General features: G+C 37.9%; 1 protein-coding gene across 2 annotated transcripts in view; it reads right to left on the minus strand.

Moving 5' to 3' along the window:
• The window catches only part of nck2a (NCK adaptor protein 2a), a 57,537-nt gene that overhangs the window by 11,360 nt on the left and 31,306 nt on the right, over window positions 1-14,871 (minus strand). Inside the window, exons 1-2 of one of the 2 annotated variants that reach the window (XM_052566206.1) lie at window positions 8,293-8,378; window positions 2,206-2,447 (exon numbers count right to left, since the gene is read on the minus strand). In XM_052566206.1, coding sequence (XP_052422166.1) covers window positions 2,206-2,431 — 226 coding nt within the window. In that variant the 5' untranslated portion in view covers window positions 2,432-2,447; window positions 8,293-8,378. Of the gene's footprint in view, window positions 1-2,205; window positions 2,448-8,292; window positions 8,379-14,871 lie in introns of those variants that run through there. The other variant, XM_052566205.1, reaches the window with a different exon arrangement.

The following is a 14,871-nucleotide window of genomic DNA, read 5'->3' on the forward strand; positions in this document are numbered from 1 at the left end:
TAACACTCTTTTCATGAAAGTCTACTCCAATTTCATTGGCTGTCTCAGGGACCTGCATGGGGAAAATGCTTTGCATTTAACAACTTCAGTAGCTATTAAACCTTTCCACGTCTTTACCTCCCGCAGCAGAAAAGACATTATCGATTCACTGCTTCCTGTTGTTCAGAGCTCATTAACAAAATAACAAAATGTTATTTAGAGCTCATTAACTCATGGTAATCACTTATGGGACAAATAAACACATAGACAGGGATAAGCATGCTCTCATTAAGGGATACTAATGATTTGGACAAATTTAAAAATACATAAAAAATACATTGGTTAGTGTGATGTGGTTAGTATCTTAGATTAAATAGAATCCAATGTAATTTTTGACTGACAATGCAAGAGCTTTTTAAGTTTTCCATATTCTCTTCCCAAACTTTCCAGGTTACATTCTCAACCAGTACCCACGGATTCTTTTTCTCTGTCTGCAGCACATGGAAATGGAAATGCTCTGGCCTAGAACTCAGGCATTTCATGAGAAGCGCAGAAATTGGGATGCAATGGAGCTAGAAATCCATTAATCCTCACACCTGTAGTGTCTTACCCATATGTAGGTCCCGAGACGGCCCATGGGAGAACTGATTGATACCTTGCACTTGTGGAAAATATTTGCCAGCTATGGCAAATTTGATTCTGCACCCTTTAAAGGATAAATAACTGTTTAGCAAGAGACCACAGAAAATATAAAAATTATCTCCAAATATTTCCAAAAAAGTACAACGTATCAATGTTTATTTTGAGGGCTAAACAGTATAGTGAGGATTATTGGTGGTTTTGCTAATGAACAGCAGGGAGTCCCAGCCTCTATGGCAGGGGTAGTCTCAGCCTCAGATGTCATGCCAACGGACCGTTGGCTAAACATCTGATGCATATGGGACACAAAAGTGGACATTTTTCAGGAGTGTCAAAGTCATCATCATATTAGTTGAATTCTACAGGATTTCTGGGAGATGTGTGTCTGGTTCTTTAATGTTCTGCCTGAAAACAAAAATGCTGTGCCGCCAAACTCCTCACGAAAGAAGAAAGCCATCGAGTTTACAACTGTGATGATGAGTGCTTATCAGGATCAACTAAATGCTGGATATTGAAAATTATGTGAAATATTTAAAGTTTCAGCCGTCAGTCTGAAGGTCTAGCTACAGTATGCGAGACAAGGGCAAGGGGTGGCAAACTCCAGCCCTGGAGAGCCACAGCCCTGCACAGTTCAGCTCCAACGCTAATTAAAACTCACCTGCCTGTAATTTTCAGACCTTAATTAGCTTGTTCATGTGTGTTTTGATTAGGGTTAAAGCAAAACTCTGCAAGGCTGCGGCTATCCAGGACTGACATTCTCCACCTCTGCCCTAGGGCCACACCAATCTTGAACATGAGATCCATTTTTGAACAGTCTCCATTTTCAATAAAAAAAAACTCCCACGAATGCTGTCCTAACAAAACAATGCCCTCACAAACTTATGTGTTCAGATGCTTCACCTGCTTTTAGTGTTGTGACAGATACTTTAACATTAAGATGTTTTATTGGAATGGATGAAGGAGGAGCCCTCAAGGTGACTTTAGATCAAAGTATCTCAACAATAAATTCAATCATTTTTTATGAAGCGTAACACATGCAATCAAAGGATCCCAGGGTTTTCTTGTGTTGTTGGCTTGTACATAACTCACTGCAAAAAATGACAGTCCCAAGAGTTTTCCTTAGTGCTTTGAGATGACAGATTGAGCGTTAAAAGGCATGAAGCTCCGGAGGCGTATGGGGGAAGTAGGGCATTGCAACTGCAAGGGCGTTTCATTCACGTCATCTCCTACTGAAGGAGTAAGAGGTCTAAACCTGTACAGACTCTTCAGTATGACATTTAGGTCAACACAGAACAATTTATCAAACAACCCAACTATTCTTAACCTTAAATTCTCACTGGCTTAGGCTTAGGCCATTAAAAGGCCTGTTGTCAAATTCACAATTGAACGAAAACAAAGGAGAGCAAGCATTCCAGTCACTGTCAGATTTAGATTTGGCATTTTATGGGCACTTAGCAGTTGAGCAGTTGCTTCTTGATGGTGTTGCCAAGATGCCTGCTAAATAAACCGACTTGCCTTTAAGGATTTTTCTAGTTTGGCAGGACTGTCAATTGGTGGAATGCTTCACTGAGCTGTGAGACGTCTTACCGAGAGTGTCTTTCAGGTTCTTCACTAGTGAGGTTTTCTTCAGACTGTTTTTGCGCTCAACATAATTAGAGGGGACGTAGCCGGTGCGGTTGGATGCGTTGCGGACTCTCCACCAGGTCTTGGAATCATCCAGCAACCACAGGCGCTCGTTCTTCCGGATGTCCAGTTCCTGGTCTTGCTGAGCTGTGTAGTCCCACTTGGCTATAACAATCACCTCCTCTGTCATCTTTCATCGAGTCCCACTGCCAAGAGAGAGAAAGAATTATATGAAATATTATTGGAAATCAGAATCTCCTGACTGACGAGAACCTAAATAGTTTCATTTAGACAATTTAGACAAACTGCCCAACTATAACATTCATTAAGTGCCAATCAGAGTCTAGAGATCAGATAAAAAATTTAAATGGTCTTCAATTTGTCCTTAAAAAAAGGTCTGGACTTTCTCCTATAATAAGACACTAAGTCAAGCCTCTATGACAAATGCAGGAGTCAGACGAGAGACAGACATGATTACATATGCTCTATTTAACACATCTTGATCAGCAGGTGAGCTCACACTCCCTCCACCCAACCCATTTACCAGAAGGAGGAAGAGAACAGCAGGAGAATGTGTGACAGACTGGAGGAGTCAAGAAACTAAAATTATTTTGGAGGATACAGTAATATTTCATTCAAGAGCTTAAAGGTGATAAATAGTAAGCCATTCACAGGTTCATTTCCCTTTAACACTTATCTCTGTAGTGATATCAAAACATTGCTGTTTGTATAAATAGGTGCATTCCCTGTACATTTATAGACTCACTTCTTAAATGTATCTGGAGAAATTTACTAGCTAACCACATCTGTTTCCTGAAACCACAGTAACAAAATTCTCTTCTCAAATGAAACTTGTATATATTTGCATATGTACTGAATGAAAGTTGTTGCATTCCAAATGATGCACTATACACTATGCACTTAATGCATTATGTCAGGGGTTCTCAACTCTGGTCCTCGAGGTTAACTTCCCTGCAGAGTTTAGCTACAACCCTAATCAAGTGAGTTTGATCAATGTTTCAGCGAAACTCTGCAGGAAAGTGGACCTTAACAGCTAGAGTTGAGAACCCCCTGCATTATGTACTCTTCTGTCAATCGTATGAAAATTAAAAGGTTATTTTGTCATCCGATATCACATTTTGATGGCCCTTTCTTTCTGCTACGTAAAGAAAGCCATGACAGTTCAGTGCATGAGATTGGAATAGAATTGACCCGAACACAAACATGTGAATTGGGACACACAGATTGTACTGAATGCTATTTTGCTTTTTAATCAAGAGCATGATCTATTTCGGTCTACATGTCATACTAACAAGAACCTAACCACAGGTTAACCACAGATAAAGAGCTATAGTTCCAACCACACAATACTGACATGCAGTTTGCGAATGTTCATTGGAACTATGATTTCAGGAAATGACAAATAGCTGAACTGTGTTGCTACTTATATAGCCTGCAACCATAGTTGACTAACAATGAAGCAAATTACATGAAGATGTTATTAAAATGAGATCGACTGATATGTTGCTTAGGACTACATTTGATAATATTTAGATCAGAGGACAATAATCTACTTGGAAATTTAGCTTTTCTAATTTTTAGTGTAATTTCTGAGTACAATTTGATTTGGTTACAACAATTTAATGTGTACATTATATCACATTATGACATTATATCAACCTGTTCTGTAGATCATCAGTCATGGCCATTAAAACCCATAATGGTTGAACACTAAAACTGATACGAGCATTCTCATTCCATTAAACAGTCAGACCGGATGTATCTAAATATAGCTGATGACAGCACTAACAAGCCTTAGAAACAAAGCAAACAGTGAATCTGAAGGTTTAGTAAGAGAATATTATAAGCAATAAAAAGCAAGTGAGGCAGAAAAGCATTTTCGCAATGGATAAGCCACTTAATCCATGGCTTTGGTCTTAATAAATAAACAGCTAAACCTTCTGACAGAGCCATTAAAAATGAGTGAGACTGTCAAAGGCTGAGTTTTCAAAATACATGGAACGCTCTTGTTCCTCCGAGCAAAATGACAGAAATGATAGTAGGCAATTGCTAAACCCATAAATGAGTAAGTAGGCGGGTTTATTGGCATGGCCGTTTTTAAACGCCTAGCCTGAGATGTGAGAGCGAGCTGTTGAAGGCTTAAATATGCACTGAATAGTAATGGACTGATTAAGTATTGATGGTGTTTCAGGCAAACGCACTTAAAGCTCTATGCTCCTGCTGAGAGAAGCTTTAGGCATGGCTACTAAGTCAAACGCACAGCCATTAGAAGAGAAGGGCAGACCTAGTGAGCCTAGTGAGTGATGGGCGCATGTGGGTGTGTATGAGCGAGCAACAGCTTTCATTTCACGCTTTGCCTACAACGCACATGTGATGCAGATCTCATATGCATAGCTTTCTGGATTCTGAAAGTTGTAGTGAGTCTGTTCATTAATACACTTTTATGTTTATGTATCTGTAGGTATGTTTCCATTACCCTGTTTTAATGCACAATTTTAAGAATTGTGTAAGAAACGAGTGATGGAAATAACATTTTTTTTTTTACATTTTTCATTTTAATTAGTGAAAACCTTTTTACACTCGCTTGAGGTGGTTTTTGTCTTTTGCGAAAAAGGGTTAATGCGAATAATTTTTTGCTGTATAAATTCCTCTATGCACATCAAAAAAAGTGTACTTGCACCTCATTTTTAGAAGACAAAGCTCGATAAATGCCATGATCATTGCTTTCGGAGGTGGATGCCTGCTGTTTGGGAACACATTAGATAATTTAAGAATTAATTTTCTGACATTTAAGAATGAGCATAACAACATTTCAGATGCTGTGCAACAACTCTACTGGTTAGTCGAGTTATGCCGACCCATCGCGTAAATCACATGACTTTTCTTATGCACATGGGGGAATTTATTCAGCAAATGCATTTCCATCTTCCATTATTCACATGAACCCTTCTTCGCATACGACAAAAAACACCTCAAGCAAGCCTAAAAGCTTTTTTGCTAATTTTGCAATTACTTTATATATGAAAATTATTATATTCAGTGGCTTCTTCCACTTTTCTTAGTGATATTTAGTGGCAGACTATCAGTAAATTACGTTTGTTTGTTGTTTTCCTCTTTGACTCGTTGGATGCAAACGGTGGTTATTTGCAAATTTTTTTATCCGTAATTCCAATCTTGCGGACTAGTTAAACTTTTAATGGAAATCCAGCTAATGTTATTCTCTTACTGGGCCTTAATGAAAGCAATAGTACACTATAGACTCAGCCTCAAGCAGTACACCAGCGGAACGTCCACTGTACGTCCACTGACCGTCTGATGGAAATTGCACAAAAAATTGGCAAGCTATATCAAAAACAAAACAAACTATGGTTCAAATGGTCACTTTCTATCTAAATAAGAGCTTCTTGGCCAATGCAGTGTGGAGGGTGGACCAGATCTTATGTTTAAATAAAACGCCTGGATACAAAAGACTAATCTGACATGTGAATTATGGGCTTTAAACTCAAATGCAGATAAACACACCATAAATTGATATAGAGAGGACAGAGCAGGCACATTTCAGCTACTTTTGCCTGCTTTATGTCTTTAAAGAAGTGACAATTCTAATATTAACATCCATCACACCGGAGCACACAACTCAAGAGATGCCTCCCACACACAATTACACCACGTAAAGATTTCATTAACTCTGGTGAGATGAGCATCCATGCTGGGCTGTATTTCATAAATGCAAATATGGGAGCTCAGAGGCAGAGTTTGTTTTCTTTAGAAGCGGTTGTTAAATGACAGTTCAATTAGGAAAGAGGCTGGCCAAGACAGCACAGCAGCTGGATCGAAATGTTCCTGTGCTTTAAATCAGTCATTCCACTCTGCTGGCTGTGAGTTCAGGTTCATTCATTACCTGAAGCGCGTGACCCCACTCACTGTGTTTCGGTACAGGGCGGGAAAGAGAGCAATGGAGAACAAGGAGCTGCTAAATGAGATTCTCTAAGGGATGAAAAGGTGGGGAGAGCAGGCCAAAGCTTGTCAGTGAACACTTTGTTGAAGAATGCAGAACGGCAAGAAAGGGAAAGATGGACGACATGACAATAGGGATGATCAATACTCAAATGTGTTATCTGGCATAGATACTAAATTGGCAACACATGCTATACATAAAACTAACAGTAGCAGTTAACTGATGAAAACAAACTCTGCTTGTCAATGGATCCAATAATTAGCCAACCAGACCAGTATTGTTTTGTGATGGCTGATGGGAATATCTTAAGAGAGCAAGGTGAACGATAACCGATACTAAAGCTGATATGGATGATGTCATACCGTTTCATTTAAATATGGTAAATAACACATGCATAACAATTGCTGCAACCATATGCATATTTTACATAACATTTACAAAAATAATTGTAAATAAATTGAAAATTAATGCATTTGAAAACAAAGGAAATTCATAAAACATAAAACTAACATTTATATTTAGATAACCTCTTAATTCTGTAATCATATTGCGATTTTCAAGAAGAAATAATAATAATAAAAATCACATATTCTTAAAAAAAAACATGCTGATAATGCCAAATATCAGCCGATATTTTGCCTTGGCTTCAGCAAACTTACAAAAAACTGTGTTGTTTGTATTATTTAAATAATACGAACTTATGGAGCATCTAAAAAGCTTTTTTAAATGCTAAAATCACAACATAAATCACAACGTAAACTGCATGTTTCATTTTTCCTCTCAAAAACTATTATTTTTATTGAATCTATTGAGTCTTAAATCCAACATAATCACATAAATGAATAGTTTATCTAATTTATCGACACTTCCAGTTTTTGTTAATAAAAACAGGCAGTATTGTCATAAATACAGCAGAAGAAAAATTGAATACGGTCTTGGAAAATGTGGCCTTTGAGCAAACATTTTAAGAACCACTGAATAAAGGGAGACACATTTTTGAAATTAAGATATTTAGTTTCTCATACAGTCTCCAGTCGTCTTTAAATAAAAAACAAACAAAAGAAAATGCTGTGGTCAGTGCTAATAGCCTCGTGGTTAGTGTGTCAACAGCGCAGCTGCGCTCACAGTGACCCTTCGCTGATCCCGCTTCCCTCTCTCCTCCCAGTAATTTCCGGTCATCTCTCTACTGTCCTATCTGAATAAAAAGGTCATAAGAGTCATAAAAACACTGTCTGTGAACATCCTAATTACACAGGTCTGTCTTTAGACTGATTAGACCACAGATTTTGTTAATCACCCAATCTGGATTTGATTTATATATAAATTATAACAAGTTATTTACCAAATTATCATTAAATATATGATTCTCCGACCGTTTTCAAGACTTTATGCATGAAAAGATTAAATTAAATTGCATTAAATATTCTACTACAGTAAGAAAAGATATCAGAACAACATTCTTCAACCATTTTCAAAATGGTACTGAAATGGAAAAATTAAGCACAGAGAAAGATAACTTGAGATGATGTATGGAATACCATCTGCTGAAATAAGATCAACAACTTTGAAAGAAGCTTGTTTGTAGAATTAATGGATGACAAAGGATATCATCTTCTGATATAATCGTAAATCTACTAATTAGGCACTGCACTGCTATCATCACTCATTGGTTCAGCGGATCAGGACAGAATCGTGGTCATTGTGTCAGAGGACGCTGTTAAAGGTCGCCTTCCATCTCCTTCCTCTCTGTCCTCTTCAGACAACCGAGGAGGTCTCTCCCAGCAGCGCTGTGATAGATGACACTCATTTCGCTAATCGGAGCCCCGCCCCCTGTAACATCCACACAGCTTAGCCCACCTCCTTAATAATCAAGGCTGTTAAGAAGACCGATGGCTCTGCCGCGGGAAAGCAGATCAATCCTCAAGGCTAAGCGTTCGCTCAGACGCCGGAAAGCTGCTTGGTAATGATCAATCTTACCCGGCTCACTGTCAGCTTACGCTCACTTACATGTGCGACGGGAGAAGCCTTTTAACCGAGAAGAGACAATTAGCCGGGTAATAAACATTTCTCACCACGTGAAGAAAAACAGTTGTACTCCACTTCGTATAAATGGTTCAGACTTGCAAACAGAGTCTGTCTTGCATCCGGCGGCCATGATGACTGGTTTTGCAATGTTTGTGAAGACAAGAATGGAAGGAAACCACTCTCTGACCTTGAATTGATCCATCCTCGGCCAAGATGTGTTCCCATAGTCCAGATGCACTTAGCACTCTGAGTCCTGCTCTCGAGGGACTAAAAACATTTAATACAACTAATACATCCGCTAGGCAAATGTCCAACTCACATTCGCTTAACCCAACTAAACAAGTCTTGCACGCAAAGCAGTGGCCAAATATCTGCTTAAATGTGCAGATTACATAATAAGTCATGTGTTATTTCAATGTAACTCCAGTCAAATTAAATAAAATGAATCCAAGATTTACATTATTTCATAATAATGATGAAGGGCTGGTTTAAAAGAAAACAGAATTGTACAAATTTTAGCAATTTACCAATTAGACCTGTGCTTGTAACTGCTATGTCCTACTTTATTAACTTTCTAAAAAAGTCAAGAGAAAAGTGGAAAAGACAAGTCCAAAAACACTTATAACAGCTGGATTTGGCAACACAGAGACTGCGTCTGCACCCTCACTAACAACTCTCTCTCAAACCTCGTTCACTCCACCAACGTCTCGCAGTGATCATATTCATACCTCGGACGCTAAACATTCTTGTAAAATCTGTCAAAATCTGTAACTTTGTCTGATACAGGCACAAACATAGGTTGGATGCCTAATCTTGCCATCGTTCAAGCCGGACAGTACAGTAATAGTAGTATATATTTATTTAATGCCATATCAGAATGGCAAAACATATTTTAAAATACAACAAATACAATAAAAACCAGCAAACACAAGTTGTTTTACCTAGACAGCAGAGATGTGATTGCTGTGTGAGCTACTTAAATGATCCGCACTGTGAAACAGCCAATCAAAGGAAAGCTCATTAATATTTATGACCCTTCCAAATAAGGTAATAGCAGGCCATTTCATTCTAGGGACAAATCCTAGGGTTGTAAATGGACATGTAAAACCATTTCTAAAAATGTGTGCCCTTACCTAAGCCATATACCTTCTATATCGATATCAGAGAACAATTTAAAATATTGTATCAAGGCATTACATGGCACCTTTAAAAGTAATTTATTTTTGTCTCTTTAATGTGATTTGCTAAAGTTTCCAGAAAGAAAAGAAGGAAGGAACAAGAGCAGTGTAGACAGCAATCACAAAAAAAAAATCAAAAAAGAGTGGCTTAAAGATGTACCCCTTGCTTTCCAGAAATGCATCTGGCCTGGCCTTCCCATGCCAAGTGGGAATTTTGAGTGGGACTTTAAGAAAGGCTTCAGTCCGGCTGCATCAGCACTATATAGAGCCTCTCTGGAGCTCTTTACACAGCACAAAAACACTGGGACGAGGCCAAAAGAGGGAGCACAAAGAAACAGAGAAAGGAATACAGAAGTCCCACCAGATTCTTCAATATAGAGGTTAAGAACAAATCTACCAGTCATCTCTTTCACGCTTTCCTGGCCTCTTTTGGTGGACTGCCACATTCATCTCCATTCAACAAACTTCTCCTGGCACTAAAACAGAAGCATTCAGAACCATTCAAATGGGCTTGAGAATTAAGCTAATGTGGTAGAGTGTGGAGCAGGGGGACAGAGTAAATTTGGCCCAATGTGAAAGCATTAGAGAAATCAGGTCAGGACCTTTAATAGGCAGGGACATGTACTTTCCCATTGCTGGTGTTAATGATTAGTCTGAACTAGCAGTGCACCCATCGCACACCTCCTCTGTGCTTCTCTCCCATGAATGAACTCTCATCCACTCCGACCATGCTGCTCTGATCTCAGAAACACAAGACATTACATCCTACAACAGTGAGAAATGGACGAGCAGCTTAAAATAGAAAGTGGCTAGAAGGAATCAAGTTGGAAAGTGACACGGCGAGACCAGTTTCAAACCAGTTATTTGTGAAAATGAGAGACTACGAAGATGATGATGAAATGTCGGTGGAGTGTCAACACAAGTTACACAAAAGGAGGACTTCACTTTACATGTGGACAAAGCAACTGCATGAATCTGGTTTCAAATGGCCTAAGAATAAAGGTGAAAATTTATAATATTTATGAGATTTACAGTAAATGCCGCCAAGAGCACAGCCACATGGTGCGCTATAGAAATTGTGCTTTCCATATATTATGAAACTCGGATATAATCATCAATGCAGTCCTGTTAAAATACACTATTTAAGATGCTAACTATCAGCTTAATTGTGCACGCTCACTAAATCTAAAAACAAATTTCAATTACTTGAAAATAAAAACAAAGCAAAAAATAAAATCTCATTAAAATAATTGTACAGTAAATCAATGATATTAAAATTATACTGGTCCCGGGAAACACCACTTATAAATTACGACATATTTTAGCTAAATAATTATGGTTAATAAATTTGCATAATAACATACCAATTTATGCTCTTTGTGCTGCTCACCAAAAGTAGCCTGAGACAAACAACTTTTATGAGAGTCATTCATCATGACTTGAGTATGTAACAGCAATAACAGTTTGACTTTGACACCAACACAACCTTCTCACAATGATTATAATGATTAGAACTTATTTGATATGACAATATCACAATGAAGAAGGCAAATAAGTCCTTGCAATGATCTCTCACTGTAAGATTTCTGGAGCTATTTATCCTGTTTTAGAGTGAAGCTGAACCCTCATACTGTTGACAAGTTCCAATTGGAGCACAACGATTATTGTCATAACAAAAGTACTGTTTTCTGCCAGTGTATTCCAATTCTAATATTTTACCAAATAGTTTTTTTTTCTGTAATTATAGGGTGTGCAGCATTTTGCTGTAACTTGCCAATAAAGATATGCAAGGGGCTCAGAACTCATCAGAAAACAATTATATGCTGCAATTTGCACAAAATATACATCTTTTAGAACAAAGCATGAAGGTCTAGCCATGACCCTAACTCTCAGTGGGGCATAAGAAGATTGTACAAAAATGTATATATTCACATGATCCAATTTTCCAAAATGTAAAACAGTTAAAAATTGGCATGTTGATGTGATCAATATAAGGTCTCACATTTCTTGGTGCCACACAATGACTCACCAGTTCTGTTAAAAATATGTCAGATTTATTGTATCAACTGATAGCCAAAGCAAACAATAGCGTCCTAAAGTCCAAACTGCAGTACAGTGGGCTGGGCTTGAGGTGACGCATCCTGTAATGTCTCTGATGAGGTTTTCAGTAAGCAATAAAAGAAAATTAATGACTGTTTGACTGCTTGGTGACGTCATCCAAGAAGCCTTCACGCAACTAGCATTAAATCTCATGATGAACAGATTTCCAGGTCCAGCTTTCCTCACAAACATTTGATCACAATGGAAAAAAGAACAATAAAATGAGTGACTGATTGAACCACATTACAGAGTAGACCTTTAAAAAGCTACAGCGCATGACTTTCGGCAAAAGTGATTGTGATTGCATGCAACATTTTTCTTACAAACAACAACCTTGTTTGTGTCAACCAAATCATGACTGTTTCTGTCATCGCTTTGCAACGATCTGAATTAAGACCTTCAGTGCAGTGAAAAAACACGGAGAGCTAGTTCGTCTTTGATGTCAGTCCTCAACGTTGTTCCAGCAGTGCTTTTCCACAAATCAATCCAGCATTGTTCAGCAAACAATATTTCCATTGTTCAACAAGCATCTCAGACCTCTGAGTAATAATCTAAAGAACCCCTGATCCTGAAATGACCCCTGAACCCTGACATATAAAGGAAAAAAACCCACACAAATATGCACCAGTCAAAAGAAAATATCCATTGTCATTTGAATACTACTAAAAAAAAAAAAAAAAAGGCAAAGACCATCTCATTTACATCTGTGAATAAATGCCAAGTTCTGTCATGAAACTCTAGATGGTGCAGACTGATGGGTCCTTAACATAAACTGAACATATTTTCAGCAACTTGGGAAATATGGGACTGGGATGATTGGTTCATATGCATACACAACCAATGAGCCTGGCTGAAATGGCTGGTAAGAATTCGCTAGATCATTTCTCATCACACTTTTCATCTTCTAAAACCCTCCACCTCCCCCAGCTCCACCTGTATAGATCTGCTATGGGTTAAATGTGTGTCTTAAATACTCTCAGCACTTTAATGCTTATGTATTGGCCGTATTTGCTTTCAGCAGCAGCAATAATCTACAACTACAGCAACAGAAAACAACAGCAGCAGTGTAGCAGATCTATTCCACCAAGACCACATACATTAACAATCATATCAATTACCATGCTGGAATCTTCTGAGAGATGTCATGATACAAATATTTATGCATTGGGTTTGCAAAATGACATGTTTTCAATCCCGACCAGCTGGTGGGTTTCCTGAATTACCACTATGTCCTAAATAAACAACATTTATGCTGGTTTTGGGTTCCCCTGACCCGACTGAAATGACCCAGAATTTTCACAATGCAATGGTCTAGATGAATTTTCATTCTAAATCAAAAATTTTCACTTGACATGGTATTTAAAATACACAATAAGCAATGCTAATTAAGGCCAAAAATCTCCAAAAATGTTTAAAACTAATCATCCTCATGAATCTACTACTCAGTTTTGGACAGCTAGTTGACCCTCTTGACCCATTCCCTATGAATTTATTTTAAAAAACTGGCTTTTTTGAAGAGACTAATATAATACGGCCAGACTAATATAATGATACTAACTACTTGCTTGTATGACCATGTGGCAAATGTAGGATTATGATACAAAGAGAAGGCTCAATGATATAAATGCTGAATTGGTGAAATTTCATGGGCAAAAAAGGTCCAGTGATCACTTTTAATAAGCAATGATTGAACCAGATCTCACACAGAAGTTTCTTCCAATACAAGCAGCTTTCTGTTGGTCAGTGTAACAAGTTTGTATAACCATCGGGAACCTGCTTCAAAATCTGCAGACAATTTCCAGACTGTGTGAATTCCTATTAAAATTACTGGATTCTGCCCACAAAAATACACTGAAAAACAGTAAAGGATTAAGACGACATTTAAACATCCGTCACTTGTTTCCTGAGAAACACATGAACACTTTGCCTTTATTACGTCACACAGGAATGTTGGTAACATCCATCTATGTCATAGGTCTGACAGTTCTCACACTCATCATCTCCCCAGAACAGATTACCACACAACACGGAACACCTTTCCTTCACTGAGTATTCTCCCTCAGCCTTTTCCTTTCTTTCTTCCCTCCTTCCTAAGAGTAAAGGCCATTGTTTGCCTGTTTCCATGGCTGCAGTGGCCAAACCCTCTCTGAGGCGAGGGACAGACAGGCAGACGGGTGTTCTGAGCTGAACAGAGAGAGGAGACTGAGCCTACACAAACCGAAACAAAAGGGTTTGGCATGCCCAGAACACCAGAGATGCACTGAACAGGTGGTCCAGAATGGCAAATCACATAGTTCGGAGTCCTTTTCCAAAAAGATTGCTCCATCTGTAAGAATTAGGAAAACTAATCATCATTTATTTTCTTATCTGAGCCTTGAAAAATTAAGCAATTTCATATGATATGAATAGCAAGTAATTTATGACAGTTTAAGTGAATTAAATGGAAAATATACTCCTGTTCAAAATGTTGGCGTCAGTGAGATTACATTTATTTGATCAAAAATACAGAAAAAAACTGCAAAACATTATTTCAATTTAAAATAACCATTTTCTATTTTAATATATGGTAAAATTTAATTTATTTCTGTGATGCAAAGCTGAATTTTCAGCATCATAACTCCCATCTTCAGTGTCATTTGATAAATAAGAAATCATTATAATATGCCAACTTGCTGCTCAAGAAACTTCTAATTATTTAAAACAGTTGTTGTGCTTAATAGAAATATTTTGTACCATTATACATGTCTGTCACTTTCTATCAATTGAATGTATCCATGCTAAATAAGTAAAAAAAAAAAAAAACTTGTATATAGGTTACCATGGATTAAAACAAGATTACACCCACTTCCACTTATGCTGCTTCTTGTCTCAATACGCTCTCTTGGTTTTGCTCTTCAGAGATTCCTGCACTTCCTTCAAACGACTCATAAATCTTTCTCATGCTGCTTGTTTGCTTGGATGCTCCTGAGAGTGAGGTTATTTCTTTTCTTTTCCTGTTTGTGAGCTCAGCGATATTCCCAATACACTAATAATGCAGAAAGCATTTATATACTGAGAACAAAAGCTTTGAAGTATAACCCAATTCTGATGTCTGCGTTCTCCCTAAAGAAACAGTGTTGTGTATCTGTATGTATGGTTTATTCACAGAAAATGTCACAAAGAGGTCAAAGCCCAGATTTGTGGGAACACTTGCTCTATGGCACGTTATCTCCTTCAGCTCCACTACTGGGGTCACATATCACACAACAGACCGGATATTGTCTAAGATCTACAAGCCCATTCTGTTCTACAACATGCTGACTGACAGTCTTTATCTATTATAAAATGTGGGTGAACTACAAAACAAAT

This window comes from Carassius gibelio, chromosome B9, assembly GCF_023724105.1.
Source record: "Carassius gibelio isolate Cgi1373 ecotype wild population from Czech Republic chromosome B9, carGib1.2-hapl.c, whole genome shotgun sequence".
NCBI classification, from domain to species: Eukaryota; Metazoa; Chordata; class Actinopteri; order Cypriniformes; family Cyprinidae; genus Carassius; species Carassius gibelio.